Source organism: Cannabis sativa, chromosome 5 (genome assembly GCF_029168945.1).
Source record: "Cannabis sativa cultivar Pink pepper isolate KNU-18-1 chromosome 5, ASM2916894v1, whole genome shotgun sequence".
Taxonomy (NCBI): domain Eukaryota; kingdom Viridiplantae; phylum Streptophyta; class Magnoliopsida; order Rosales; family Cannabaceae; genus Cannabis; species Cannabis sativa.
In genome coordinates, this window is record NC_083605.1 from 67601773 (window position 1) to 67629620 (window position 27848).

Consider the following 27848-nt stretch of genomic DNA (forward strand, 5'->3'; position numbering starts at 1 on the left):
GCATATATATTTTTTCCCGATTTTTTTTTTTTAAGGTGGGCGACTGCCCCACCTCGCCTCTATGTGGGTCCGCCCTTGGGATGAGTAAGGTTGCCACATTGCCAGGACGAGAAAACACAATCTGCAATAAAATATAATCATTTTAAGTTTAATATGAAAGGCTATGCCTAACAATATGTATTCGGTCAATATCAACAAGATTTATGGTGAAAATCATCTTATTTAATAGTTTAGATTAGATATATATTTATATAACAAGCTGGTAGTTGATGTAAAGTATTATAAACCTGGTAATCTCACCGATAGTGCGTGATTTGAAACCTGAAGCACAATAATCAAAATAGTACTCCCAAGTCCTAATAAACTTGTCACTGAATCCAAGGGCCTGGATTTTACTGTCAAAACACACATAAATTAATGATTAGATTGATAATTTTAATACACATTTTATTACATGGTTATTAATTTACTAACCTTTGGTTTTCTAGGAAATTCTTTCTCCAAATCTTCAGCGTTTGGTAGTAATGAATTCCAATGTTTTCAATGTGCTCCACACTACACTTGGATTATTATAAGGATATATAATTAGTACAATCAGTATATAAAGTGACCAAAAACCAATTATATAATATTGATGATGTAAATGTAATCTATACAGATAGATATAGCAGAATCTGGATGAAGCAGTCATGGCAGATGTTGTTAGTTAAGAGTTAGTTTAGGAATCTGTTATTTCTGTTACAAGTTTGTTATACTGTACAGCTGTATTTATTTAACAGATTCTCTCTTTTCCCTTGTAAATACACTCTGTATATATACTGAGCTTTAGCTCATTTCAGTGTAATGAGAATACACTTCAATTCATTTCGTTCTCTCTATCTCAACATGGTATCAGAGTAACCTTTTTTTTCTGCTTCCGCACTCTTCATCTTCTCCATTCGTTCTTGCTCTCTTTCCACCATGGCTGCTCAGATTCACACCTTCAATCCTGTTGTCTTTTCTCATAAAGTTTCTGTCAAATTGGATGACAATAACTTCCTCCTTTGCCGTCCACAAATTCTTTCTGCAATTCGAGGTCATCGGCTTCAAGATTATATCTCAGCTTCATTTCGTCCTCCTCTGAAATTTCTCAATCAAGAAGATGAAGCTCTTGGTCTCATCAATCCTCGTTTCACGGAGTGGGAAGTTCAAGACCAGCTCCTGTATTCTTGGCTCCTTTCATCCATGTCCGATTCGATTCTTACCAGAATTGTTGGAGCTGAAACTTCTACTCAAATCTGGCAAACTCTAGAGGTATATTTCGTCACTCAAACCTCTGCTAAAATTGATCTTTATACTACTCAATTGCAGAACTTCAAGAAAGGCTCCCTTTCCATCAATGAGTATCTCCTCCGTATAAAAACTCTTGTGGATCGACTTCGATCTGTTGGTCATCAAGTTTCAGTAAAAGAGCATATTGTTGCCATCTTCAAAGGCTTACCCTCCATGTATGATACCTTTGTCATCTCTGTCAATTCAAGACATGATGATTACTCAGTTGCTGAAATAGAGACACTCCTGCTGTCTCAAGAACATCGAATGGAGAATCACCACAAAGAACTTGACTCTGTCAATTTGACTACAAATTGTGGATTTCGATTTCGATCTCAATCCCACCCCTCTAATACCATTGAATCTAAACCATCATCTTCTCCCAATCCTTCTTTCCCTAATCAGGCACGTGGTGCTTGGAATCCTTATGCCATTTCATCAAGATCTCCCCTTCCTGGTTTTTCCCCCACAAATCCAAACACCTCTGTAGGTCGTGGCTCCTCTACTCCTTCTTCTGCTCAACCAGGCACACGACCTGTGTGTCAATTGTGCTCCAGAGTTGGTCATTTGGCTTCTCGGTGTTATCAAAGGTTCAATATGGATTTTCCTGGTCTAGGAGCTGCCAATGTGAACAATCCCTCTATTAATGTTGCTACTGCTGCTACTGTTTCTGATGATGCGTGGTACCCCGACTCTGGTGCTACTACCCATTGCACTCCAAATCCTGCAAATTTCACTCAGAAACAGCCATACACTGGTTCAGACCAAGTGCACATGGGTGATGGTGTTGGCCTTCCCATTCAAAACATTGGTAATTCTCTCTTTCATTCTCCTTATCACTCAAAACAATTCATTTTAAATAACATGTTACATGTTCCTCATCTCACAAAAAATCTGATATCTGTTTCTCAGTTTGCTCACGATAATAATGCCTTTTTTGAATTCTTTCCTAATCGGTGTTATGTCAAAGATCAGGTTTCGAAGGAGACTCTGCTTGAGGGACAACTCAAACATGGTCTCTATGTCATTGACCCTTCCCAAATGCATCTGTCAAACTCTGCAGATCATTTTCCACCCACTGTTATGCATAGCCTTTACAATACTAGTGTCTCTCCCTTTTCTGATTCCACTTGTAATCCTTTTTCATTGTGGCATAAGAGGCTAGCTCATCCCTCTGCCAAGGTTGTAACAGCTGTAATGAGCAAATGTAATATACCAAATAAAAATAAAGCTGTCACTGATTTTTGCAATGCTTGTTGTTTAGGCAAAATTCACAGATTTCCTTTTCCTCAATCTGAGACTGTGTATACTAAGCTATTACAGTTGATACACACAGATCTTTGGGGTCCCTCCCCCATGCTTTCTTCCTCTGGTTATAGATATTATGTTCACTTTATAGATGCCTTTTCTCGGTATACTTGGGTTTTTCTTTTAAAAGCTAAGTCTGAAGCTCTTCCCACCTTCATTAATTTTAGAACTCAAGTTGAAAAGGAATTTAATACACCTATAATATCTGTTCAATCTGATTGGGGGTGAATTTCAAGCTCTTGAACCTTATCTTCTCACTAATGGAATCACTCATCGTGTGTCTTGTCCTACTACTCACCAACAAAATGGTGTAGCTGAACGGAAACATAGACACCTTGTTGAGAGTGCTCTCACTTTACTTGCTCAAGCCTCAATGCCTCTTTCTTATTGGGATGAGGCTGTTCGAGCATCCTGTTATATCATTAATAGACTCCCTACTCGTGTCCTTAATAATGACACTCCTCTCAACAAACTTTTCAACAAACAACCTGATTATAGCACTTTAAAAGTTTTTGGTTGCACTTGTTTTCCAAACACTAGGCCTTATAATAAAAATAAGCTTGAATTCAGGTCTGTTAAATGCACATTTCTTGGTTACAGTTTGAAGCACAAAGGGTATAAATGTCTTGCTAGCTCTGGAAGAATCTATATTTCTAGAGATGTTTTATTTGATGAATTTCAATTTCCCTAATCAATCTGTGCCTTCTTCTTCTTCTCATTCTGTTGGCCCTTCATCCATTATTTCCACCACTGGCCATGTCACTAATCACCCCACTACTGGTGCTGCAACCTCTGAGGCTTCGAATACTTCCACCAGCATCTTGGTTCCTGCTGCTGCTGCCTCTAATGTTGCACCAGTCACTGCTTCTACTTCCCCATCTCAAAGCACCTCTGCTACTGCTCCTGGTCCAACAGATAATACACAGCAACAGCCCTTAGTTCCTGATGTTCCAGCACCCACGACTGCCATTCCTTCCTCAGCTTCAGTCAATAATCACCCAATGGTAACTCGTTCTAAGGTTGGCACTTACAAACCCAAGGTCTACATGATTTCCAAGGAACCTCTAAGTCTGGCAGCTGCTCTTAAGTCTCCTCATTGGAATGGTGCTATGCATGATGAGATCAGTGCCCTTAAAAAGAATGGAACATATGTACTTGTACCACTGCCTGCTGATCGAAAACCCATAGGGTGCAAATGGGTATATAGAGAGAAAGAGGACAAGGATGGCTCTGTCATTAAGTACAAAGCAAGGCTTGTTGCTAAAGGTTTCTTACAAGAATATGGCTATGACTACACTGAAACCTTTAGCCCTGTCATCAAGCCAACTACCATAAGAGTAATCTTGACAATTGCTTTGACAAACAAGTGGCCAATTCGACAGCTGGATGTTAACAATGCTTTTCTAAATGGAGACCTAATAGAAGAAGTTTACATGGTTCAACCTCCTGGTTTTGTGGACAAAGAGCATCCTACCTATGTTTGCAAGTTACAAAAGGCACTGTATGGGCTCAAACAGGCTCCAAGAGCCTGGTTTGACAAGTTAAGGGCTGCTCTTACCAAGTTTGGGTTTCTTTCTGCCAAATCTTATCAGTCTCTCTTTCTAAGACTTACATCATCACATACAACCTTCATCTTGGTTTATGTAGATGACATTATTATTACTGGCAGTTCTTCCTCTGAGGTTTCTCTTCTTATTTCCAACTTGAATGCCCTATTTGCACTTAAAGATCTCGGGCCATTGGATTATTTTCTTGGCATCCAAGTGCAATACTTAGATGATGGAATTCATCTTTGCCAAAGAAAATACATCATGGATCTTTTGTGTAGAGCCAAAATGGATTTAGCTAACCCACTTCCCAACCCTATGACAGGAGGAGAACAATTATCACGTGTTGGGAGTGATCCAGTGGCTGATCCACACCAGTACCGAAGCATTGTAGGTGCTCTACAATATGCTGTTATTACAAGACCCGAGGTTGCTTATGCTGTTAACAAGGTCTCCCAATTCATGCACAATCCTCTTGAGTCTCATCTCAAGGTTGTGAAGAAAATTCTCAGATATCTTAAAGGAACACTTGATCATGGTCTTCACTTACAGCCCTGCTCTTCATTGACATTGACTGGCTTCTGTGATGCTGATTGGGCTTCCGATCCCAATGATCGAAGGTCTACATCTGGTTTTTGTGTGTTCCTTGGTTCCAACTTGGTTTCCTGGAGTTCGAAGAAGCAGAAAACTGTTTCCAGATCAAGCACTGAGGCTGAATACCGAAGCCTTGCCAGTGCCACTGCTGAAATTATTTGGCTTCAGTCCTTGCTTAATGAAGTTGGTGTTTCTCATCAACCAGTTCCCACTATCTGGTGTGACAATTTAAGCACCGTGCTGATGTCTGCAAATCCAATTCTTCACAACCGAACGAAGCATATTGAACTGGATTTATATTTTGTGCGAGAAAGAGTTCTTAGACACCAACTTCTTGTCAAACACACTCCAGCTCAAGACCAAGTTGCTGATATCCTAACTAAAGCCCTGTCCACACCACGATTTCAACTTCTTCGATCCAAACTGAGCTTGGCTTCACTATCCCAACTCAGTTTGCGGGGGGGTGTTAGTTAGGAGTTAGTTTAGGAATCTGTTATTTCTGTTACAAGTTTGTTATACTGTACAGCTGTATTTATTTAACAGATTCTCTCTTTTCCTTTGTAAATACACTCTGTATATATACTGAGCTTTAGCTCATTTCAGTGTAATGAGAATACACTTCAATTCATTCCGTTCTCTCTATCTCAACAGATGTTACTCTAGTTAATGAAGGTAGACATCCCCCAGAGAAAATGTACTCTCTCATAAAGTTTAATCTTCTCCTATGATCCTCGTATCGTTGATCAGGCATAGATATAAACTAAAAAAAATGTGGGAATATAAAACCACCATTATTATTACTACTTTTACTAATGTTATATTCCGAACTATATATGTTCGGAAGTTAAGTTTTGATGTGTAAAAAAAAAATAAGAAAAATGTACGAGAGAATAAAAAAAAATTAATTTTTGGATTGATACAATTTTTCATTCCATTTCAAATATGAGAATTTTTTTTATTATTATTATTTTCTACATTTTTCCTTACTTCTTTATTACGTTACTAAAATCCAACTTTCAAACAAGATAGATTTATGAAATGTTATTCATGAACTTGGAAATTAAATGTGGGGGACATACTTAGAGTGAGTTTTGATATGATGATTGAGGGATCTTGTGGGGATGGACTCGGGCTAGCTGACATTATCACCACCTTGTGTGAAGCACATGGAGTACCACAATACTCCTATGATACAAAGGCAGCGTCACAACGCAGTATCTTCATGGCCACGGTGATTCGATTTAAACCACCGCACCCCCATGGTCAACCGCCAGCTCAGAGAAATCCTCCTGCGGAAGAACGAGAGGAGCATGAAGACATTGTACCGCCACGTATTGTTGGGCCTCTCGACCAGCCATGCAGTACACGCATGATCAGCTGAATTATCTTATTCAACAGAATATGCACATTCAGAATTACATGGCCCAAAAGAGCGTTTTTGACGAGCAATAGGTGGTCCAATTGAACACGCTAATCACAAGAATGAATGTCGGTGTGGAAGAACCCAACTACTTTGCAATGCCGCCCCGCTTCAATCCTTATGATCAGCCACCTCCACCAAACCCCTTCTGATGGGGCTCAGGTAAGTCTCTCTAGACCACAATTTTATTTTCACACATTGGGGACAATGTGCATCTTTAGTTTGGGGGGACAGATTTCATTTTTTTTTTCAGTTTATCTCAGTTTTTTCGTTTTGTTTTTAGTTAGTCTTTGGTATCTTTAGTGTCGTGTGTTGATATCTGAGTTGGAAAAAATTGATTGAATTACTGTTGTTTACTTGTGCAATGGATTGAAATCTTAACCGTGTGCTTGAGTCATAACTCTTTGAATTGAATTGGATGTTGTGTTAGAAGGTTGTTCATTTGGATGCAAAACATTTATTTTTGACGTGTATCACTTTTATTCTACTTGGATTGTGGAATGTTTGTTTGACATGGAATAAAACTTGTTTGACATACTCTCTTGAAGCGAAATCCTTGATGATTTTTGTTCGGAAAATGATTTAGGCGAGTTTTTTTTGGATCGATTGAGCCTTTCAAGCCCACCTAAAAAGTTTTATCCTTAGTATACCAAAAGTTTAGCCTTAACCTGTTTTAAAATTTTCACCACTTAACTAAGCTTAATTCGTTATCTTTAACTACTTTCATCATCAACGTACCTTATTATGCCATAAGCTTTTATGTAAGTTTTTTTTTTTGGGGGGGGGGGGATGAATTGTTGTAAGTGGGGGAATAATTTTGAAAGTAAGAGATTGAAAAAAAAAAGTTGTTGATGTGCCTCTATTGTAAAAAGAAAGAAGAAAAGAAGAAAGAAAAAAAACAAACAAAAGAAAAAAAAAATAAATGTTATAAATTCTTCTTGAGAATCAAATGTGAACAATGAGGTAGGCAAATAAGAAATAAAAGAAAGAAAAATGCAATCTCTTACTAGTTTCTTTGGGATGAAAGAAGGGAAAAGTGTGGGTGCTTGTTTGGTATAATTGTGCTTATGGTATAATGTAGCTTAAATGACTTCTCATCTACCCGTTACCTAAGCCATGCTATGATAACCGAAAAAGACCTTTTGATTCTGAGCAAGAATTGTCAACATTAGTGGAGAGAGGTATGTCACTCAAGCTTATTGAACATGGGTTAGCGGAATGTCGGAGAGTGTAGAAGGACTGTGATATGATTGTCAAATGAGGTGTTTTGTGTCCATATGAATTGCTTACTTATGAATTGTGCATCCATCCAAGTTAATTCTTTGAGTTATTGAGTTGAAATTCTGGTTATAGATTTGCTTGAAGTTGTGCAGGTGGCAGTGATAGTTCAATCATTTGAAGGTTTAATTATTGATTGCATTGTTTAAATTTAGTTTGAGTTTTAACTTTACTCGGGGGCGAGTAAAGATTCAGTTTGGGGGAATTTGTTAGGCTATTTCTAGCCTATATTTTGGATAAATTTTATGTTCGCTTTTCGTTGTTTTAGGACGGAATTATGCTTGTTTTCTATGATTTTAGGTTCCTCGGAGTTATGGAGGCCTCGGGATGCAAAAGTGCAATAAAAGACAAGCGGAGCCAAGAAAAATGCCAAATTTCGACTTGACGCACTTCTGGCCGCGGCTAGATCATTGTCGCCGCGGCCATAACTCGAGAACAGAGAAGGGGATTTTTGAAGTCTCAGTCGCCGCGGCGAGATACACCTTCGCCGCGGCCATAAAGTCAGAGCAGAGGCGTAGTTTTCAGAAGCCCACGTACACATTCGATGGAAAGATAACGATTCACAATACATCCATATGGGCATGCATAATTTGATACAAAACCTTTCAGTACTTTCATATATCTTTCAAAATGATACATCCATCGCTATTGCATAGGACCACATAATCTCACTTCTCGTGGTAGATGGACAACTAAGTGAATTATTGGATCAAAGAAAGAAGGTGGAAAATAATCATCTAGTTTGCAAAGAATTTCAGCAGCTTCAGAATCTCCTCTTTGTCTACCACACGCTGACAGAATTCATAGAAAAATTTAAAAAGTCGAAGAATTGTCACTCTACAACATTCTTCCATCAAACCCTTTACAGCAACAACTAATAATTGCCGCATAATCACATGATAATCATGAGATTTAAGTCCCGTCAGCTTTTGTTTCTCCACATCTACACAATTGCTAATGTTAGAGCTATATCCATAATATAATTTCAAGTAAAATAACCTCTTACAAAATAATTTCTTTATCAACTTTTGATAATGTGTAGGCTGCGGGAGGTAGACGAATGATGCCATTTACTTCATAAGGATGGAGATGTGTCATGATACCCAACTCTTGCAAAGCTAATCTCGATTCGTAGTGATCTTTTGACTTCCCTATGCAATTCAACAAAGTATATATTAAGTTAACTTTCATAAATATTCTTAACATGCATGACATTCAAGTTATGACAAACAAGCAAAGCCTCCCAATAAGTTAGATTGAAAAAAATAGACTTTTTCTTCCACATTTTTTCTCCTTCATCATCGTGGCCCCTCTTTTGACTCTTTCCAAAACTATTAGTCACTTTGTTCGACTATTCGGTAACTTCAATAATTTATCATCAAAACAGAAAAAAAAATTGTAAGAATTGCAGAACAAAAGAGAAAAAGAAAATAGAGTTTGTAATTAAAGTATTGATTAAACAAAAGAGAGTTTGAAATACGAAAATACCAACCCAGACTATCGATCGTCTTCGAGCGTCGTCCTCAAAGGAACAATTCAATTCGTCTCTACAATCGGATCCGATAAACCTGAGCTCGAACACCGCAGATTCTCTAACAATATTAATATTACATTATAGAAACATTTTAAAACATTTGAACTCCAAACTGAAACTGGCATTAACTGAATTACAAGTCCCAGTTAATGGATTAAGTAATGTTCATACCAAATTACTGAAATTGTACTAAAGTTTTGTTTCTGTATAATCGCATACAAAAGTTTAATAAAAGGAAAAAAAGAAAGAATAAAATCCTAAAAATAAAGAATAGAAGGAGATGATTAGGTCGAGACTGAGTACCTGCAACGCCGATCGCCTGTGCCGACTTCTGTCCTGTAGTCGTCTGCTTAACTGCAACGCCGAAGAGGTGAAAGATCGGTGAGGAGAGTTTGTTATTTGGTAAAAGCTAACGTGAGACTTTGTTAGACTTTTTTATTTTTAATGGTTGCTTGTTATCTAAAGTTTCATGTTGTGTACTGTATTAAGTTTACTGTTATTCCACGATTGTTTTTTAGTTGTTCTACTGTTGTTTTTAATTGTTCTATTTTGTTATTTTACGGTTGTTTTATAGAAAAACAATATTTTTGTAAAAAATTCTGTGTGGCAGTAAAATTAAAAACTGTTGCCCAAAATCTAGTATTTTTGTAAAAATCCCTTTTTATTAATGTTATATGTGGGTATTATAGAAAGCATATTATGTTGTGGTAACCTATGGCTTCAATTATTTGCTGCTTCGTTATTAGCAAATAATTGAAGCCATAAGGACTTCTTTTCGCGTTCAGTTTTCTTTGATCCCTTTCTCTTTAACGGGAATTCCCTTCAGTTCTGAATTTCATAAATATTGAAGTTGAACCACCGAAAAAACTAACTAAAGACAAATATTACAGTAGTGAATTTATAGACATGTTACATAAAATTAAAGGACATAAATATAATTTACAGAAAATCAACACTACCTAACACAAATTACAATTTGATGGGAGACATAACCAACCTTTAGCAAGAGAACAAGCAAAGAGAAACTAGTTCATTTCAAATTTAGGGGATTGTCATTGTTAATTAAAAAGTAGTAGTACAACATACCAACATGTCCCATTTATAAAAAAACATACTGACAAGTCTTCAATATGGTAATATTAAAACGTTAAATAGAGAATAAGAAAATAAAAGAGAAAGTTATTAAAATAGCCACAACTCCAATAAGGACATTATTAACTCGTCACTTGTAACTAGCCTTAAGTGATTGTGTGTCTGTGAGGGGATGAGTTCAAATCTCTATTATATATTTATATTAATTAAAATCATTTCCATAGGCAGAAGGAAAACCAATAAATGGATTGCTAAAAGTAGCCTCATTGCCCGGACGTGAAAACACAATCTGCAACCGAAAAAAAATATATACTCCTTATTAAGTTTAATCTACTCACGGCTCGTTTGGAACGTCGTATCCGTATTGTATTGTATTATATTGAATTTAATATAATACTATACAATAAAATACGATGTAATACGGCGTACCAAACGAATCAGTCTTCCCAATAGTACTTTACATTGTATATGATAGAGCAAAAAAAAATCCATTCTACCTGGTAATCGCCGAAAGTTCGAGACTTGAAAGCTGATGCAGCATAATCAAAATAGTACTCCCACATTCTAATGAACTTGTCATCAAATCCAAGAGCCAAGATTTCACTTTAAAACAAACTCAAATTAATGTCTCAACAAAAAAAATCCTATTATATACAATGCTAAATTTCATTACACAATTATATCCACTAACCTTTGCTTCTCCAGGAAATTTTTCCTCCATGTCCTCAGTGTTTGGTAGTAGTGTATTCCAATATTTTCTATGTGCTCCACACTGTAGTTTCAATAAATAACAGTAATTAGTACAAATGAAAAATGAGTACACATAACAAAATAAATATGACCTGTAAATATATGTTTTACCAGAGTCTCGAAGAAGCAGCCATGGCAGATGTTACTCTAGTTAATGAAGGTAGACATCCCCCAGGGAAAATGTACTCTCTCATAAAGTCTGAGGTTCTTCTATGATCATCGTATCGTTGATCCGGCATTGATATAAACTAAACAAATATGAGAACATACAAAACCACCATTATTACTTTTACCATTGTTTCGACGTGAGACTCTAACATTCTCTCAAAATGGTATCCTGCACAGTTCGATAGTAATTTTTTTTGGCTTACTATCTCTGAATTACAATTGGCTCGGCTACCATGTTTAATGTAGGAGTGTGGTTGGTAAAGTAGGATATAGCCCATGTATCTTAGTTATGCTATTATGTTTCTGCACATTATCAATATGAGACTCTCTAATAACCTTAAACGAACTACAAAAGAAGAGAATTGATTTATGAAATGTTATTCATGAGCTTCGAAATGAAATGTCAATTCTTATTACCTGTAGAACAAGAAGGCCATTCTCTGCTAATATAGACTCACAACATTCAAAAAAGTCTTCCATAAATTTGTGGCCAACATGCTCCAACATCCCACTAATGCAAAATATGATTAATTACATTAATTTAGAATAAAAGAAAATGTTATTAATTGCTTGACACAAAATTTAGTATTTACTCACCAAGATATAGTGAAGAATGGAAAAGGAGATTTGGAATGAAGGAAGCTCTCTATTGATTAATGGAAAGAGTTACAATACAGAGGTATTTATAGCAGAGTAAACAGAAGAAAAATAAGCAACTGAAGGAAATAACAGAATGCAAATGGTTATAACTAATTGCTAACAATCTAACTAACTCTGCTGCAACTCTCTCCTTCTGAGCTGGTTTCTAACGGTTTCTCAACATTCCCCCTCAAGCGAAAAGGGGAATCAACAACTTGAAGCTTGTCTTTGAACCTGAGAAACCGAGCAACTGAAACACCTTTGGTCAGAACATCAGCAATTTGCTCAAGTGTTGGAACATACCGAATGTCTATGAGCTTCTGCAGAACCATGTCACGAACAAAATGCACATCTATTTCAATGTGTTTAGTTCGTGCGTGGTGCACTGGGTTGGCAGCTAAAGATGCAGCACCCAAGTTGTCACACCAGATAATTGGTGTGTTGTGAACCGGTATATGCATCTCTTGAATAAGAGCTTTGAGCCACATTATCTCAGCTGTGACATGGGCAAGAGCCCTGTATTCCGATTCGGTGCTGGACCTTGCTACCACCGTTTGTTTTTTAGAACTCCAAGATACCAAGCTTGAACCAAGATACACACAGTAGGCACCCGTGGACCTTCTGTCATCTGGGCAACTAGCCCAATCTGCATCGGAAAAACCTTGCAGTGCCAGCGTTCGAGATGATCCTCTTTTGAAGCTAACTCCATGTGTGGCAGTACCCTTTAGATATTTAAGAACCCGCTTACATGCTTGCCAGTGTGTTGTAGTGGGACAATGAAGAAACTGGCTAAGCTTAGACACAATATAAGCAATATCGGGTCTAGTGAGAGTTAAGTATTGAAGAGCACCGATTGTACTGCGATACAAACTAGGATCATCCATTGGTTCCCCCTCACTGCGAGACAAGGTTTGCCGAGGTGCAGCAGGTGTCGAACAAGGCTTGGTTCCTGTTAGTTTAAGCCTGTTGAGAAGATCAGCCACATACTTGGATTGAGAGAGATAGATGCCAGTTGAATCTCTATAAGCCTCAATGCCCAAAAAATAATGAAGTGAACCAAGTTGTTTGAGAGCAAACGTATGATTCAAGTCAGCCACAAGCTTGGAAATCAGAGACAGATGTGAGCCAGTTACAAGGATATCGTCCACGTAAACAAGAAGAAAAATTAGCTGAGAGTTCTTGTGATAAATGAACAAAGAAACATCAGCTTTGGAAGGTGTAAATCCCCACTGCAAAAGAGAGGTGTTGAGCCTTTCAAACCAGGCCCGAGGTGCCTGTTTAAGACCGTAAAGAGCCTTCTTTAAGTGGCAAACATAATGAGGATATTGGGGGTCAACAAAACCTTCAGGTTGTGTCATATATACCGTCTCTTTTAAGATGCCATTGAGAAAGGCATTATCAACATCAAGTTGTTGAATGTCCCAGCCGAAATGGACAGCTACAGCGATGAAAATACGCACAGTTGCTGGTTTAATGACGGGACTATATGTCTCAGAAAAATCAAGACCCGGAGTTTGATGAAATCCCTTGGCCACTAAGCGTGCTTTTTGTCTTTGAACAGTCCCATCGGCATTGAGTTTCTCTTTGAACACCCATTTGTTTCCAACAACATTGTAAAGAGAATCGGGAGGCACCAAATCCCAAGTATGATTACGAACTAAGGCCCGAAACTCCTTATTCATAGCTGAGTTCCACTTCGGATCAAGTAACGCTTGAGCGACACTAGTAGGTTCAGACTTGCCTCTGTTAACAACAAATGGATGCTTTGTGGCTGCAAGAACACGAGGCTTAATAATACCAGATTTAACACGAGTTTGCATACCATGGATAGAAGCAGCTGCTGGCCGATAATGGGAGGGAACAGCAGCTGTTGTTGCAGCTGTAGGAGCACCAGAAACAACACCAGCAGCAGGTACAACATTGGCCATAGCAGTAGGCTGCGTTGAGTCATTCGAAACAGCAGTAGAAACAGTAGGAAGAGACTCATTGGAATGAGCTGCTGTTGGAGATGAATCTGAAGTAGTTACAGTCGGTATATGTGCCATTATAGCAGCTGGTATAGGCCTTGCTGAAGCATGATTATCATGACATTGCTGTGTCTGAAGGGGAACTGCTGGAGTAGGATGTTGTGTGGAAGGAGCAGCTGCTGGAGTGGGCTCAGAGTTGACTCTAGAGTTGACAATAGACTCATATACAAAAGGAGTGTAGGTGAAACCATTGTTATACTCGAAACCGTCTGTACTAGAGTTGGTTGACTCAGGAAAGAGTGTTGAGTAGGGAAACTCATTCTCATCAAAGAGACAATTACGTGTGATGTAAGTTCGGCCAGATGGATGAAGGCAACAATAGCCTTTATGTTCAGGACTATACCCAATAAACAAGCATTTCGTGGAACGAAATTGAAGTTTTTGTGAGTTATATGGCCGTAGGTGAGGATAACACGCACAACCAAAAACTCGTAAGAAGGTGTAGTCGGGAGTAGAATTGAACAAACATTGAAAGGGACTTTTACCTTTCAAAACAGGTGTTGGCATTCGATTTAGAAGGTATGTGGCTGTGAGAAATGCCTCCCACCAAAAATGAAGTGGCATTGCGGCTTGTGCGAGAAGTGTAAGACCACTTTCGACAATATGGCGATGTTTACGTTCAATTCTACCATTTTGTTGATGGATGTGGGGACATGGTTTGCGGTGTAAGATTCCTTTAGAAAGGAGAAGTTTAGAGAACGGCCTATACTCCCCACCCCAATCACTTTGAAACAACTTAATAGACTGACAAAAATACTTTTCAACTTGTTTTTGAAAATTTTGAAACACAGATAGGGTCTCATCTTTGGTGCGTAATGGAAAAATCCATGTGTACCGGGTATAGTCATCAAGGAATGTAACATAATATCTATAGCCAGACTTGGATAAAATAGGGGAAGGACCCCATAGATCCGAGTGAATAAGATGGAGAGGGTGAGTAGTTTTAGTCTCTGCAAGTTTAAATGGTTGAACATGGCTTTTACCATAGGCACAAGAAGAACAAAATTCAGCTTTATTCATTTTTGTATTACAACCAGGGAGTACATGGATTAACTGAGTAACAACCTTACTACTAGGGTGACCCAAACGCTGGTGCCACTTACAGAAATTGGTACGAACAGTACTAAAACATTGAGACAAACTAGGTTGACGACTTTGACTAGTAGCTGAAACACAGTTGACGGATTGAACCTTAGATGACTTAGTATAGGGAGGGTTATCTTGACTGGGATAGAGAGTGTAGAGCCCATCCTTAAGCTGTCCTTCCACCAGAGGCTGACCTGTCACTTCGTCCTTGATATAGCAGACATTAGAATGAAATTCAACAAAAATGTTATTATCTGCAGTAAGTCTAGAAATGCTTATTAAGCTTTTCTTGATATTAGGAACACACAAAACATCATGTAAAGTAATAGGTGTATTGTGAGGGGACGAGTTCAAGAATACAGTGCCAGTATGAGATATAGGAAGAAGCTCACCATTAGCTACCATGAGTTTCTCAGAACCGTGATAGTCATTGTGAAGATTGAGATTGTTGACATCAGCTGTGATGTGATCTGTAGCCCCAGTATCCGCATACCAAGCTGGATCGATAACAGTTTCTGGTGTAGCAAGGAAGGCAGCCTTGGTGTTGGTATTGTCTCCATTTGATGGCTGAGAGGGAGGAGTAGAGTCCTCTTCATGACGATACCAACAATCAACAGCACTATGGCCTGGTTTGGTGCAGATCTGGCAAACGATCTTAGATCCAGTGCCTTTTGAAGATCCGCGAGCGCGTCCACGGCCTCTGTGAGCTCCACGACTCCTATTTGAGTTGGAGCCACGGCCTCGATGACTGATCTGAGCATGATTGGCCGAAGGAGGAACCTCGATTATAGTAGTGGTGTGCCAGCGATGGAGTCTATTTTCTTGACTCAACAGGAGAGACTGAACTTCTTGAACATTCATGTTTCCTTGACTAAGGATGCTGTTGATGACTCCATCATATTCAGCTGGGAGGCCATTGAGGATACTCATGATCAGATCGTCTTCTGGTACGCAAGCATCTGCAAGAAGCAGAGTGTCGGAGATGCTTTCCATGCGAGCGCAGTATTCCGAAATCGTTAAGGCTCCTTTCCTAAACGATTGAAGTTGATTCTTCAGATCCATGATCCGTGCCCTGCTTCGTGACGAAAATAGTGTCTCAAGAGCTCTCCAAACTTCGTGACTGGTACGGCAACGAACAACTTGGCTGAGGATCGGCGGAGTCAGCGTAGAAAGAATCCAGCTGAGGAGAAGCTGATCTTCGCGATTCCATGCCGTGAGTTCTGGATTAGGGATGAGAATCTGTTCGCCATTCTCATCTGTGATTTGGACTGTTTCGGGTGGTGGAGGAGTAGTACCAAAGACGTATCCCTGAAGATCGTAGCCACGAATCGCCGGAACCAGTTGGGCACGCCAAGAGATGTAGTTGACTCGATCGAGTTTGACAGAGACGATCGAGTTGAGTGTGGAAGTGAAGGGAGAGGCAACGAGACGAGAACCAGAGGCATTTGTGGTGACATGAGCAGGAACAGAGTTGGAAGCTGAAGAAGCGTGAGTCGCCATGGATGACTGGAATCTGATACCAAGTGAAGAATGGAAAAGGAGATTTGGAATGAAGGAAGCTCTCTATTGATTAATGGAAAGAGTTACAATACAGAGGTATTTATAGCAGAGTAAACAGAAGAAAAATAAGCAACTGAAGGAAATAACAGAATGCAAATGGTTATAACTAATTGCTAACAATCTAACTAACTCTGCTGCAACTCTCTCCTTCTGAGCTGGTTTCTAACGGTTTCTCAACAGATATGATTCTGTCACATTTGTAGTCATCAGGTAATTGTCGATAGTCACAGAGAAGAAAGTTGATGTTATCCTATTACCAGCATTATTTGTCAAAAGAAATTAAATAATCATGAATTTTTGTCAACTATCTTGCTAGAAAGAGAGTGTTATAGAGAACAAAAGTACTCGATAAATAACTTCATTGAATTTTAGTTGGTTGATTATATTTAGTACCTGAAGGCCAACATCTCTCACTTTCTTTTGTGCTACTTCCAATTGTTTCTCTGATAAAGTAATGCCTGTGTACTTACATCCAGTTCTTTTGACAACTTCAATAGCCATGCTTCCCCAACCACACCCAATATCAAGAACTTCATGATTCTTTTCAATTTTGGCCTATATAATAAAGACAAAAAAAAAATTATGGAATACAAGAACATTTTATGACAATGCACATCGAATTATACACAATAATTTTATAATAAAGAAACTCACTTTCTCAATTAGAATAGAAAGTTTTCGTAGTTGTGCAACCTTCAAGTCTTCATCTATTGACTGAAATAATAATTTAATTCACAATAAAATTACTAGTACATGTTAAACTTTTAGAACATTAAATTATTAGGAGGTTTCAATTCTGACCTTAAATACAGCACATGAATATGTCATTGTCTCATCCAAAAACAGAGCAAAAAGTTCATTACTCTAAAAACACATAAAGAGACAAATGTAAAGTAATCAGGATTTTACTTTTCCAACAACTTTACTTTATCCAAAAAAAAAAAAAAGATAAAAAAATTCTATGTGTTCTTTCAATAATTTATTTAATTAGTACCAGGTCATAATGGCGAGAAATGTTTGTGCGAGCCTGTGTAAGTGTATTTTTCCTTAAAACATGTTGAAAGAAATATTTTGCTGAGGCTATAGTAGCTGTGTAAAGATATGGAGCCCACCATCCCCTGTCAGTTAATTTTAGGAGATTAAAACCAGTACTATCATGCTAACATATATATATATAAGAAGATGTTGTCAATAAGTTTATTATACCCTTTCTTCTTTAGTTTGGAGGCTGAATATTGTGATTCTCTATTGGCAATGAAGATCTATAGAAGAGAAGAGAGTTTCATACATAAGTTTTTGACAAGAAAAACCCAAGAACATTAATTTAATTTAGAATATTATAAATTTAATATTATATAGTTATTACCAAAAAGAGATTTAGTAAACCTTCATCTTTATCAACAAAAGTAAAATCTCCATTGATGTAAGCATCGGCAAAGCCTAAATCAGCCTCTGTCATAATCTTCCAATAAAACTGTGGATTGTGAACTTTGATGGATACTTTATGTGAAGATTTATTTGTGTTTCCTTCAAAAGTGAAAATTGTACCCCCTTCTTCCAATATACTGTTACACAACAAGTGTACAATACATAAATTATGATCTCAGTTGAAACAAAATACACACTAAGTAAAAAAAATGTAAGGATTTGAATTTTATTCAACAAATAACTAGCATATTCAAATGATTCCAACTTCAGGAGTACAATTACTCACATTAAACATCCTGTAGTGATAAATTGTTTAAGAAATTTAATAACAAAAAGGCGTGCCCCTCTTTCCGTCAGGGAAGGTAGCATGTGATTTGGATTACTAAGAAAGTCACAACTTTTTCCAATCAAACCATGTGCTGCAGCCATTCCTGCCTGTAAAAATGAACATTATTCTTATGCCATTGTTGAGAACAACATTTTTTACATGATTGAATTATTTAAATAAATTTATTTCGTTTAGTAAGCACCTTTAATCCATCCTCATGGAAGCCATAACCTGAAACAAGTATGTGAAAACATATTAAATTTTTCTTTTTTAAGATAGAAAAAAAACTAATATGGAAGCAAGCAACCCCTTCTACCATATTGTCGTTTGTCTCAAATTTCAAAAGATTTGGCATCCCACAAGTAGAAATCCTTACCCAGGTATTCTCCACAAAACCAAATTCCTCTTTTTCCTTGAATTCGATCAATCTCGAGTGAAGCTTTTGAAGCAGCAGCAGATGGGACTGAATGGCAAGTTGAAAACTTAAGCAATGTATGGTTTGGTGGTTGATCTGGGTTGAGAGTCACAAGAAAAGGGAGACTTGTTTCACCAAGATTCTGTATATATATATATATATTAATCCACATTCAAAGTTAATTATAGTCTTAATGTTTGAGATAGATTGTGTATATAACAATTTGCGTGTAATATTGATCACCTGAATCACATTGAGCCAGTATGTCAAACATACTTTATTGTCTCTACTCCCTAAGAAGTTCAATGCACTCCATGCAGTTGTGTTTTTGGGCATTAAAGCTTTGTCACGATGAAGGTAAATGTCACTATAAACATATTGGAAAGCACCAAGTACTCTGTGCTCAACAGGAGTAGCTTGGTCTCCAAGTAATCTCAGAGCATTAGGAGCATGAACAGCCAATATGCACCCATTATACTCTTCTTTAGAACCATCTTCATTGTGAACTACACATCCTATCAAAAAAAATCTCATAACTAAATTAATTATAACTTCAGAAAGAAATTTAAAGGCAAATGTAATTAGCCATAATTTCTAATGTAAAATGAGTTTGAGCACTAACCCTTATCAATGGTTGAAATCATTTGTACCTCGGAACAGATTTTAATTTCACAACCTCTATTCTCTAGCTCTTCTCTTAACTGTTTAGTTTAATAATAGTAATTTTTAATAATAATAATGATAATTGAATTCCGTATTTATTATTTTCATAAAAGTTACTTACTTTATTTACATAACGTCCTTTGACAGTATACCATCGAGGATGATCATAAAACTGCATAAGCCAAAAACAACAATAAAATTAAATGTTATTACTAATATGTACATATATATGTGTCCAAACAGAGTAGAAACTTCTATATATTATACCTGAAAGAGATGGTGATTGCGACAAATCGAAAGGGTAGAGAAAGCAGAGAAACTCATAATAACTTCTGAATGGCATGACCATATTGAGCAAACCATTGGAATCTATATATTTGCATACACAATAAACATTTATAATATTAAATGTTATTACTAATATGCACAAATAGAGTTGAGTTAGTAGAAAAGTTTAAGTGATCTCACAAGAAAAGCTTTCATAAACAAGTCGGAGTAACCATGAGACTTAATGAAGTCGCCTAACGATTTGTTTTGGTCTATGTCCGGGTTGTTCTCAAGCATATCAACATAGCTAATATGGCCATAAAAATGAACTCAATAAAGAAATCAGATAAATGTATAATAAAGAAAAGGAATACAAAGTAAACAGAGAATATGTATATAGTTGAATTGACCTGTTTGCATCATTCTTGAACTTAACAATTTCTCTAATCATTTGGTAGAAGTAAGGATTAAAGAGATTTTTCTTTTGAGCAAATAAACTTGAGAGGCCATTTCGAGTACCCCACTCATATCCTTCTCCTTCATCTAAGCTCACTGAGAATGACATATCTGATGTCTCCATCTCAATTCCAAGCTTCTCAAAAAACTCCATCATGTTAGGATGTTCTACCTGTCAAATATTTAATTTTTTAAAATAAGAGGGGGAATCAAGTTCATTCAACTGAGAACAAATAACCAATTACAATGGATCTCACATGTCTAGTCCCATGAAACATTAATGTTAAAGCATATGAGAGAGAAATGGGAATGTTAAAGCATAGTCTTCCCAAACAACACATGTAAATGTTTCACATTGATATAAGAAAGAGTTGATCTTTATAAGGCTAAGGTATAAGTCCCCTTATTGTCATATGATTTTGAGGTAGAATCTCCTTCGATTTGTAAAGTAGACACTATCTCTTATGTTAGGCGCGACCCACACCATATTTAACACTTGTAAAGTAGACTCTCTCACTGTATGATATGTGCGACTTAGACCATATCGGTAAACTATAAATTTTAAAGTGCTATGAAATATTGAAATTCTAATTATAAAGTGTGACACTCAGTAGTCCCGTGATCCGTAAGGGTAAATAATGGGTAAGTTGTGCAATCACACATCGCTTGGGAAAGGTCAAGTGGGATGATTCAGAGACTGTGTAGGTATGGGACTGCACAGTTGAAGAGAGCTTAAATGGACTGATTGGCACTACCTATATCAACAAGGTGCATCTTGTTTTTCGGTAGCTCATCTCGAAAGAACTTCACAGTTAAGCGTGCTTGGCCTGGGGCAATTTTAGGATGAGTGACCTCCTGAGAAGTTTTCCCAGGAAGCGTGCGAGTGAGGACAAAGCACGCTGAAAATACTCCTGTTGGTCTGTAGGGTCAGTCATCAGTCCAGGAAGCAGCCAGAGTGGCGTACTCGCGTATAAGAGCCATTTATTTCGTGGGCGTAAGGGCCCAATGGAGGCTTAAAGCGGGGACATTACAATGGTACCAGAGCCTTGACCCAGCCGGAAGTGTGGTCGACGAGGACGTCAGACCCCGTAAGGGGGGGTGATTGTGACAGTCAGTAGTCTCGTGATTCCGTAAGGGGAAATACCAGGTAAGCATGCATGTGCAATCGCACATCGCCAGGGGAAGGTCAAGTGGGATGATTCTGAGATTGTGTAGGTATGGGACTGCACAGTTGAAGAAAGCTTAAATGGACTGATTGGTACTACCTATATCAACAAGGTACATCTTGTTTTTCGATAGCCCATCTCGAAAGAACTCCACAGTTAAGCGTGCTTGGCCTGGGGCAATTTTAGGATAGGTGACCTCTTGGGAAGTTTTCTCAGGAAGCGTGCGAGTGAGGACAAAGCACACTCAAAACACTCGTGTGGGTCTGTAAGGTCAGTCATCAGTCCAGGAAGCAGCCAGAGTGGCGTACTCACGTATAAGAGCCATGTATTCTGTGAGTGTAAGGGCCCAATAGAGGCTTGAAGCGGGGTTATTACATAAAGATAATTATATTATAATCTAGTTAATTAAATATACAAATTTTATGTTATATAAAATTTTTATTTTCTATATTTTTATTGATTTCTCAAAGTATGAATTAATATGCATTTAATAAAAAAATAAATTAAAAATATTTTATAATATTTTGAAATTATATTTTTCCACATGTAAATATAAAAAAATTCAAAAAAAAAAACATAATAATATATAAGAAACTCAAAGCTAATGTAATTTGTTGACATAAAATTATAAAAATAAAAAATATAATGTAATATATTTTTTAAACAAAATGAATATATTAAAATTCAGATTTTTTTTATTTTAACATAATATTAATTTATTTTAAATCTTTTTTATTTTTTTTTAGCAATATATAATAAGTAAATATATTTTAGTGAGAAACATAGATATATTTTAAAATATAAATAAATTTTTTATAGTGTTTTCTAATCAAAATAACTATTTTAAAATTTTAACTATAACTTCTTCATAAATTTTTTAATAAGCTAATTTGGAATTATTTACTAAACATCTTTATGGCACAATTTTTTCAAAAATAAAGAAATCAACTTGAGCTTTTTCAAAAATTGTATTAGACTGTGCCATAGCAATTTGAAAAAGTATCAAATATGAATCATCTCATAAAATTACCATAATGGTTAAGTATTTATAGAGAAACAAATCTTCAAGTAAACATGTTATACATTGAAGGGATTATTGCAATATAAATCCAATAATTTTTTTTAGTAACATAAGTATTTAATAATAAAAAATAAAAAATAAAAAATAAAAATATTAACAAAGTATACATTCTTATCGAGATTCCAACTTATGCCAACTATAAAAAGGACAAAAGTTCTACAAACATCATTACAACTAAGTTTAGCTTATCAAAAATTGTTTTGGATATATTTATGGTATGATTAGCATTTTGTTAAATTCTAGATTTGCCACTGGATTTGGGTTAAGGTTTGAATTCGGGGTCTGAATCTTGGTCCAAGTTCCAAGTTTGGATTTCGGGGTTCGAGATCTCTGGTCTAGGCGGGTCCAAGTCTATGTTCAATGTGATAGTCAGTAGTCCTGTGATCTAAAAGGTGACGTACCAGATAAGTTGTGCAATCTCACATCACTAAGTAAACGTCAAGTGTGTTGAGTCTAAGACTGTGTAGATATGAGATTATAGAATTGGAGAGGACTTAAATGGATGGATGGGGTACTACCTATATCAACAAGACGCATCTCTTTTTTGGTGTCCCATCACTTGAGAACTCTAAAGTTAAGCATTCTTGACTTAGAGTAATCTTGGGATGGGTGATCACCTGGGAAGTTTTCTATAGGAATCGTGCGAGTGAGAACAATTCGCCTCCCCCGTTCGGGCTCTCGCTCGAATCGGAACCTTTATGCGTTGGTAGGCTTTCGACTCAATCTAATAGCCTACCTTACCTATCGGGCGCCAATAAAAGAGAAAGTTTTCGCATGGGCTCATCATCTGATGCAGAACTTACTTATTTAAAGGTTTACTGTATCGTTCCAACTGATCCAAGAAGTGCCACACATTTGTTTTCATTTAATAAGGCGAAAGGGCTAGAATTCAAGGCTCTAGAAGTGTCGTACCGCGGCTGGACCGGAAAGGAAGGTCTTGAAGAGCCTGCCAAGAGGCCAAGGTTGCTTGGTGACTCTCAGCCACTTGTTAGTTTTCGTTCTTTTGCGCAGGGGTATGAGGCCTCAGAGGGACAACTTTTTGGATAAGGCGTTAAGGCTGGTTTGATGGTTGCACGTGCTAAAAATCTGGTACATTCTGTTTTGTTTCCCATTCCAGTAACATTCATGTTGGTTTGCACGACCAGTCGTCATTCTATGAAGCATCCAGAGTGATGTACCCATGTATAAGAGTCATGAGTTCGTAGGAGGATACCTAATGAAGGCTTGATGCGGGGGCATGACATCCAGGGTCCGAGGACTGGGTCTAGAGTCAAGGTCCGGGTCCCAATCCCTAACCCTTTCTAAATTTTATAAATAAGCTTATATCATTTTTTATGTATTAAATAATACAATTCACATTGTATTAAAATTTATAATCGTAATAATTTATATAATACAAAAATTTTATAAATATAGTTCCTTGTTATATAATACAATACGACACTTAGACAACCTACCAAATGAACCCAAAATAGACAAACACTACTTTTCCGTAAAGCTATTTTAGGAGTGGTACAAAGTTGCCTCTAATAGTTAGGTTATTAAGAACGACTATCGTGAGTCGCCACTAATAATTGTAGATAAGTTTTATTACCTTTTAAGGGCAACATGTGTTAAAACTAAAAAAAAAAAAATAGAGAAAATGAATGTAGACAAACTGATATTTATTTAATATCAATATTTATACTACAAATAATTAATATAATAAACCTATTTATTTAAAATAATTTTATCGTTCATATCCTCTATGGAGCCTATAGTGTCGTCCACTAATATTAGCGACAAGTGTTACTGTTAATGGGCCATCAAAATTCCAAATTGAATAATGGGATAATTTCACAAATACACAAAAACAACAAAAAATATACGGTTTTACGGAATTTTAAATATTTTTACGAATTTTTTAATTTTATTTACAGAAAATACGGTCTTTTTATATTGTATTCATGTTATTTTGTTGTTGATTTTTTGTTATCTGTATGTTATTTTTTGTTATTATTTTGATGTTATTTTTATGTTACTTTTATGTAATTTTCTTGTTGTTTTTACGGAAAACCATAAAAATGTAACAAAAAATTCATTAAACGTAAAAATGTAATTTTTTTACAAAAATAAGTGTGTTATGTAATTATCCCTTGATTAATAATAAGGGTAATAATTGTTTCCTCTAGTAATATGTATTAGGTAGGAAGTAATTAATAGTTTTTAGACTATCTACAGTGAAAAATGTAAAAATTATATTATATTTATTATAAAAAAAAATTGCGATATATTTACATCGATTTTTAGTATTATACTCCAATGCACAATAACAAAAATTGATCGAAATTTAATATATTTTTTAAAAATATATAAAAAATAGTAACTGTACCATTAATTTTATTATGTAAAATAATAAAAAAATATAAAGAGTTCATAATTAATGTTATAGCTAAATATACTAATAAAATAATAAAAGGGTATAGAAGTAAATAATAAAATTGTGCATTAATGGTTATGCAAATTTTGAATCATTGTGCCAAATTTAGCACAAGATTTGTAATGCGCCAAATTTGTTCACTTTTTTGCACATTATTGAGTACATTTTTTGGCACAATATTGGAGATTTCAAGGTAGGAACAACTCCTGTTTTTTGTCAGGGCTGACCCTCAGAAGAGGCGGGCAAGGGTTGTGCCTTGGGCCTCGAATGCTCAAGGCCTCAAAATTGTGAAAAAAAAAATTAGTATATAGATAAACTATTAAATAATAAGAAATTATATATCAAAATATATAGTGTCTACCATAGTGGTCGAAAGGGTCATTTTGAAGTAGTAGGAGTGTAAGTACAAACTCTATTATTGTCTTGAAGAGGGCACATAAGACTCAGATTATTGGGGCTTGACAAAAATATATAATATTAGTTACTTCCAAACCTTCTTTTAATATATTCAAAACGGAGTTCGTACTGAAACTAAAAGAAAATTAGTTTACAAGCATTGGATACTTATGCTGCTAAAAAAAATCATTAGGTTCATACCTATTCTAAACTCAAAATTTTTAGTACTTATACTGCTATTCACCCTTTAATTTTTTTTTAGAAATATTAAATTATGCCTATGGAGAATTGAATCTTGACACTTTTTAAGAACTTTAAAATATTAAACCACTACACCAAAGTACTAAAATCATTATTTTAATAATAATAAAACTACTTATACAAGGGTCCTAAAATTTAATTTCATCTTAACCTCATATACTTTAGAACCAGCCCTGCTTCTTGTAGTGTTTGTTGAAGCCACAAAGGCGTTAGGTGTGGAGGTTGGACTAATTGGAGCTCTATGAGATGACACTACAAAAAATCTTACTTTTAGTCACAACAAAAATTATGTCTAGAAATGAAAAAGTTGTGACTAAAAGGTCCACAGTTAAAAGTATATTAGTCACAAAAATTACAATTTATTGAGATTAAATCTATTTTTGGTCACAATACTTATTGTGACTAAAACTAAATTAGTGATAATTTGTATTTAAATACTATGTTTTAGTCACAAGTAATTTTTTGTTGTGACTAAATTAATATTTAGTTACAAAAGTAAATATGTTGTGACTAAAAAATTATTACTAAAGGTAACTATGATTGTTTAGTGTGATTTAAATTTGAAGCACTTTTAAATTACTATGTAGATAATTTTTTTATCAAATGAAAGATTTCACTTTGAGGATATATTAATTAAGGGGTTATTGTAATTTCAATAAGAAATGAAGATACATAAGGATAATTAATGAAAAAACAAAAATATTATTATGGAATTTTAAATATTTTTATAATTTTATTTATAAAAAATACAGCTTTTTAATATATTTTTATGTTATACTCATGCTAATTTATTGTTATTTTTTGTTGTTATTTGAATGTTATATTCTTGTTATTTTTATTATGTTATTTTCGTATTTTTTTTTTAATAAAACACCGTAAAAATATATAAGAAAAAAATCTATCTAAAGTAAAAATATAAAATTTAAATTTTATAAAAAATAATAATTTATACAATTATCTTTGTTTCAAGAATAATGAACCCAATATAGTGATAGAGCTCTTAGCCAATCACAAGAACTGTTCTTAATTTTCTTTTGAAATGGTTGTTTTGAAGTGCAATTTAATTAATTTGTTTTACACATTTATCAAAAAAAAAAAAACTTGTTTTACACCCAATTCTTGTTGGGAATACTTGAAAAAATATCTTATAAATGAATATGAAAAAGTGTAGGGAAGGACATAAAAAGAGGGTGGTACTTACAGAATTGAAGACCATGAAGCCAAGGTCTAAATCAAAACCATCAAAAGTAAGAGTGTTGGCATGGCCTCCTAAGTAGTGTTCTTTCTCATATACAACCACTTCAGCCCCATTTTCTGCCAATACGTAGGCAGAAACCAGCCCACTAATACCACCACCAACAACTGCAACTCTCATCTTTTCTCTGCTTTTCATTATAATAATTATTATTTATGTGAAATCAAATGATCACTCTAAATAATATTAGACAAAAGTACTATATATAATAAATATACTTTTTATTTAGAAAATAAATGAAAGCAAAAGTAGTACAATTTTTTTTCTTTTTATAAATTACACCAAACATAACAAAAGTACTAGTACTTCAATATATACATATATAGTATAGATACTACATATATAATCACTTGAGCTAGGTCCATAGAGAGTATAGCTGGATCGAATCCCAACAATCTAATATATATATAGGTACTTCAATAAAATAAAATTAAAAAAAACCGTTACTAAAATAAAATGATGAGATTTGAAAGAAAGATAGTATATGAATGAGCCAAATATGCAATACATGTAATTAGTTCACAAGTTAAAGTTGTAATGTTGTAATGTTTGATCGTGAATGAATATAATGACTTATTCACAAAAATAATGATAAGATTTTTTTATTTATCCTTTTATACTTGATTTTTTATTTATTTATAAAAATAAAAATAACATAATTTTAAAATAAAAACAGCATAATCTTAAAATATAAAAATAACTTTTATAAAATAGAAACATCATAATCTCAAAATAAAAATAACATAACTTCAAAATAAAAATAAATTTTATAAAAAAAAAATACATGATAATTCTCCTAAATTTTTTCAAAAAAAGTACATTCATAAATATAAACAGTTTTTAGGCACACATAGATCTTTCTATTGGTTTTTCTTATTGGAAAGAGATTTGTAATATACACATACACAATCACAACTAATTATAATGTATTCTCTTCTCACTATCACAAACAAAACAGAAAAATGATGAGAAAACTTACAATGGATGTGTATTTCTTGAGCTTAATTTCACTCAAACAAAATATCAATCTTAATTAGCTATGTTTCTGTTCTGTCCTTGGCAACTCCAACTCCAAGCCCCTAGATTTTATAGTAGGGTATATGAACATAAGAATGTACAAAATGGTAGGCACAAAATTAAAGGTGTATAAAGCATCTATATATATATAGCTAGCTATGTTTGAAATGAACGTGGTTTATTAAATAGTAGTAGCTAATGGACAAGATAAAACGTACAATCCATACTCACTTAGGTATAACTACCTTGATTATTTTATTATTCATTAATCACAATTAGTTATCAAATTTATTTAGTCAAAGACTTCACTTTGTACGTAATAATGTTAGATATCATTAGTGTCTTACTCTCTTATATTTTATTTCTTTTTTTGAAGAAAGAA

At 35.2% G+C, this 27848-nt stretch overlaps 2 protein-coding genes across 11 annotated transcripts; both read right to left on the bottom strand.

The window, feature by feature from the left end:
• LOC115707070 (sphingolipid C9-methyltransferase 2-like) lies at positions 1-8564 on the bottom strand. Of its 2 annotated transcripts, none has more exons than XM_030634902.2 (4): positions 8465-8564; positions 475-555; positions 288-395; positions 1-121 (listed from the first exon to the last, which is right to left on the bottom strand). In XM_030634902.2, exons 1-4 carry the CDS (start codon positions 8554-8556, stop codon positions 31-33), a joined length of 372 nt encoding a protein of 123 aa, XP_030490762.2. In that variant the 5' UTR covers positions 8557-8564; the 3' UTR covers positions 1-30. The 2 variants fall into 2 exon arrangements, with proteins under 2 accessions (XP_030490762.2, XP_030490771.2); XM_030634911.2 differs by having other exon boundaries at positions 36-121; positions 301-395.
• Positions 8048-27644, bottom strand: LOC115717162 (retrovirus-related Pol polyprotein from transposon RE1). 9 transcript variants are annotated; one of them, XM_061115875.1, is made up of 24 exons: positions 27429-27589; positions 26396-26576; positions 19826-20043; positions 19617-19722; positions 19416-19517; positions 19270-19320; positions 19108-19186; positions 18729-19000; positions 18447-18627; positions 18273-18301; positions 18029-18177; positions 17681-17879; positions 17521-17576; positions 17309-17432; positions 17116-17178; positions 16969-17028; positions 16708-16869; positions 16493-16564; positions 14259-14260; positions 11420-11513; positions 10946-11082; positions 10776-10856; positions 10582-10687; positions 10022-10373 (listed from the first exon to the last, which is right to left on the bottom strand). In XM_061115875.1, the coding sequence occupies exons 2-24, from the start codon at positions 26567-26569 to the stop codon at positions 10287-10289; spliced, it is 2604 nt and encodes an 867-aa protein (XP_060971858.1). In that variant the 5' UTR covers positions 26570-26576; positions 27429-27589; the 3' UTR covers positions 10022-10286. The 9 variants fall into 9 exon arrangements, 6 of the variants coding, with proteins under 6 accessions (XP_060971858.1, XP_060971855.1, XP_060971857.1 ...); XR_009687961.1 differs by lacking the exons at positions 10022-10373; positions 11420-11513; positions 14259-14260; positions 16493-16564 and adding exons at positions 8048-8609; positions 8951-9050; positions 9296-9346 and having other exon boundaries at positions 26396-26579; positions 27429-27623; XR_009687960.1 differs by lacking the exons at positions 10022-10373; positions 11420-11513; positions 14259-14260; positions 16493-16564 and adding exons at positions 8048-8609; positions 8951-9050; positions 9296-9346 and having other exon boundaries at positions 27429-27620.
• Positions 27645-27848: the final 204 nt, after the last annotated feature.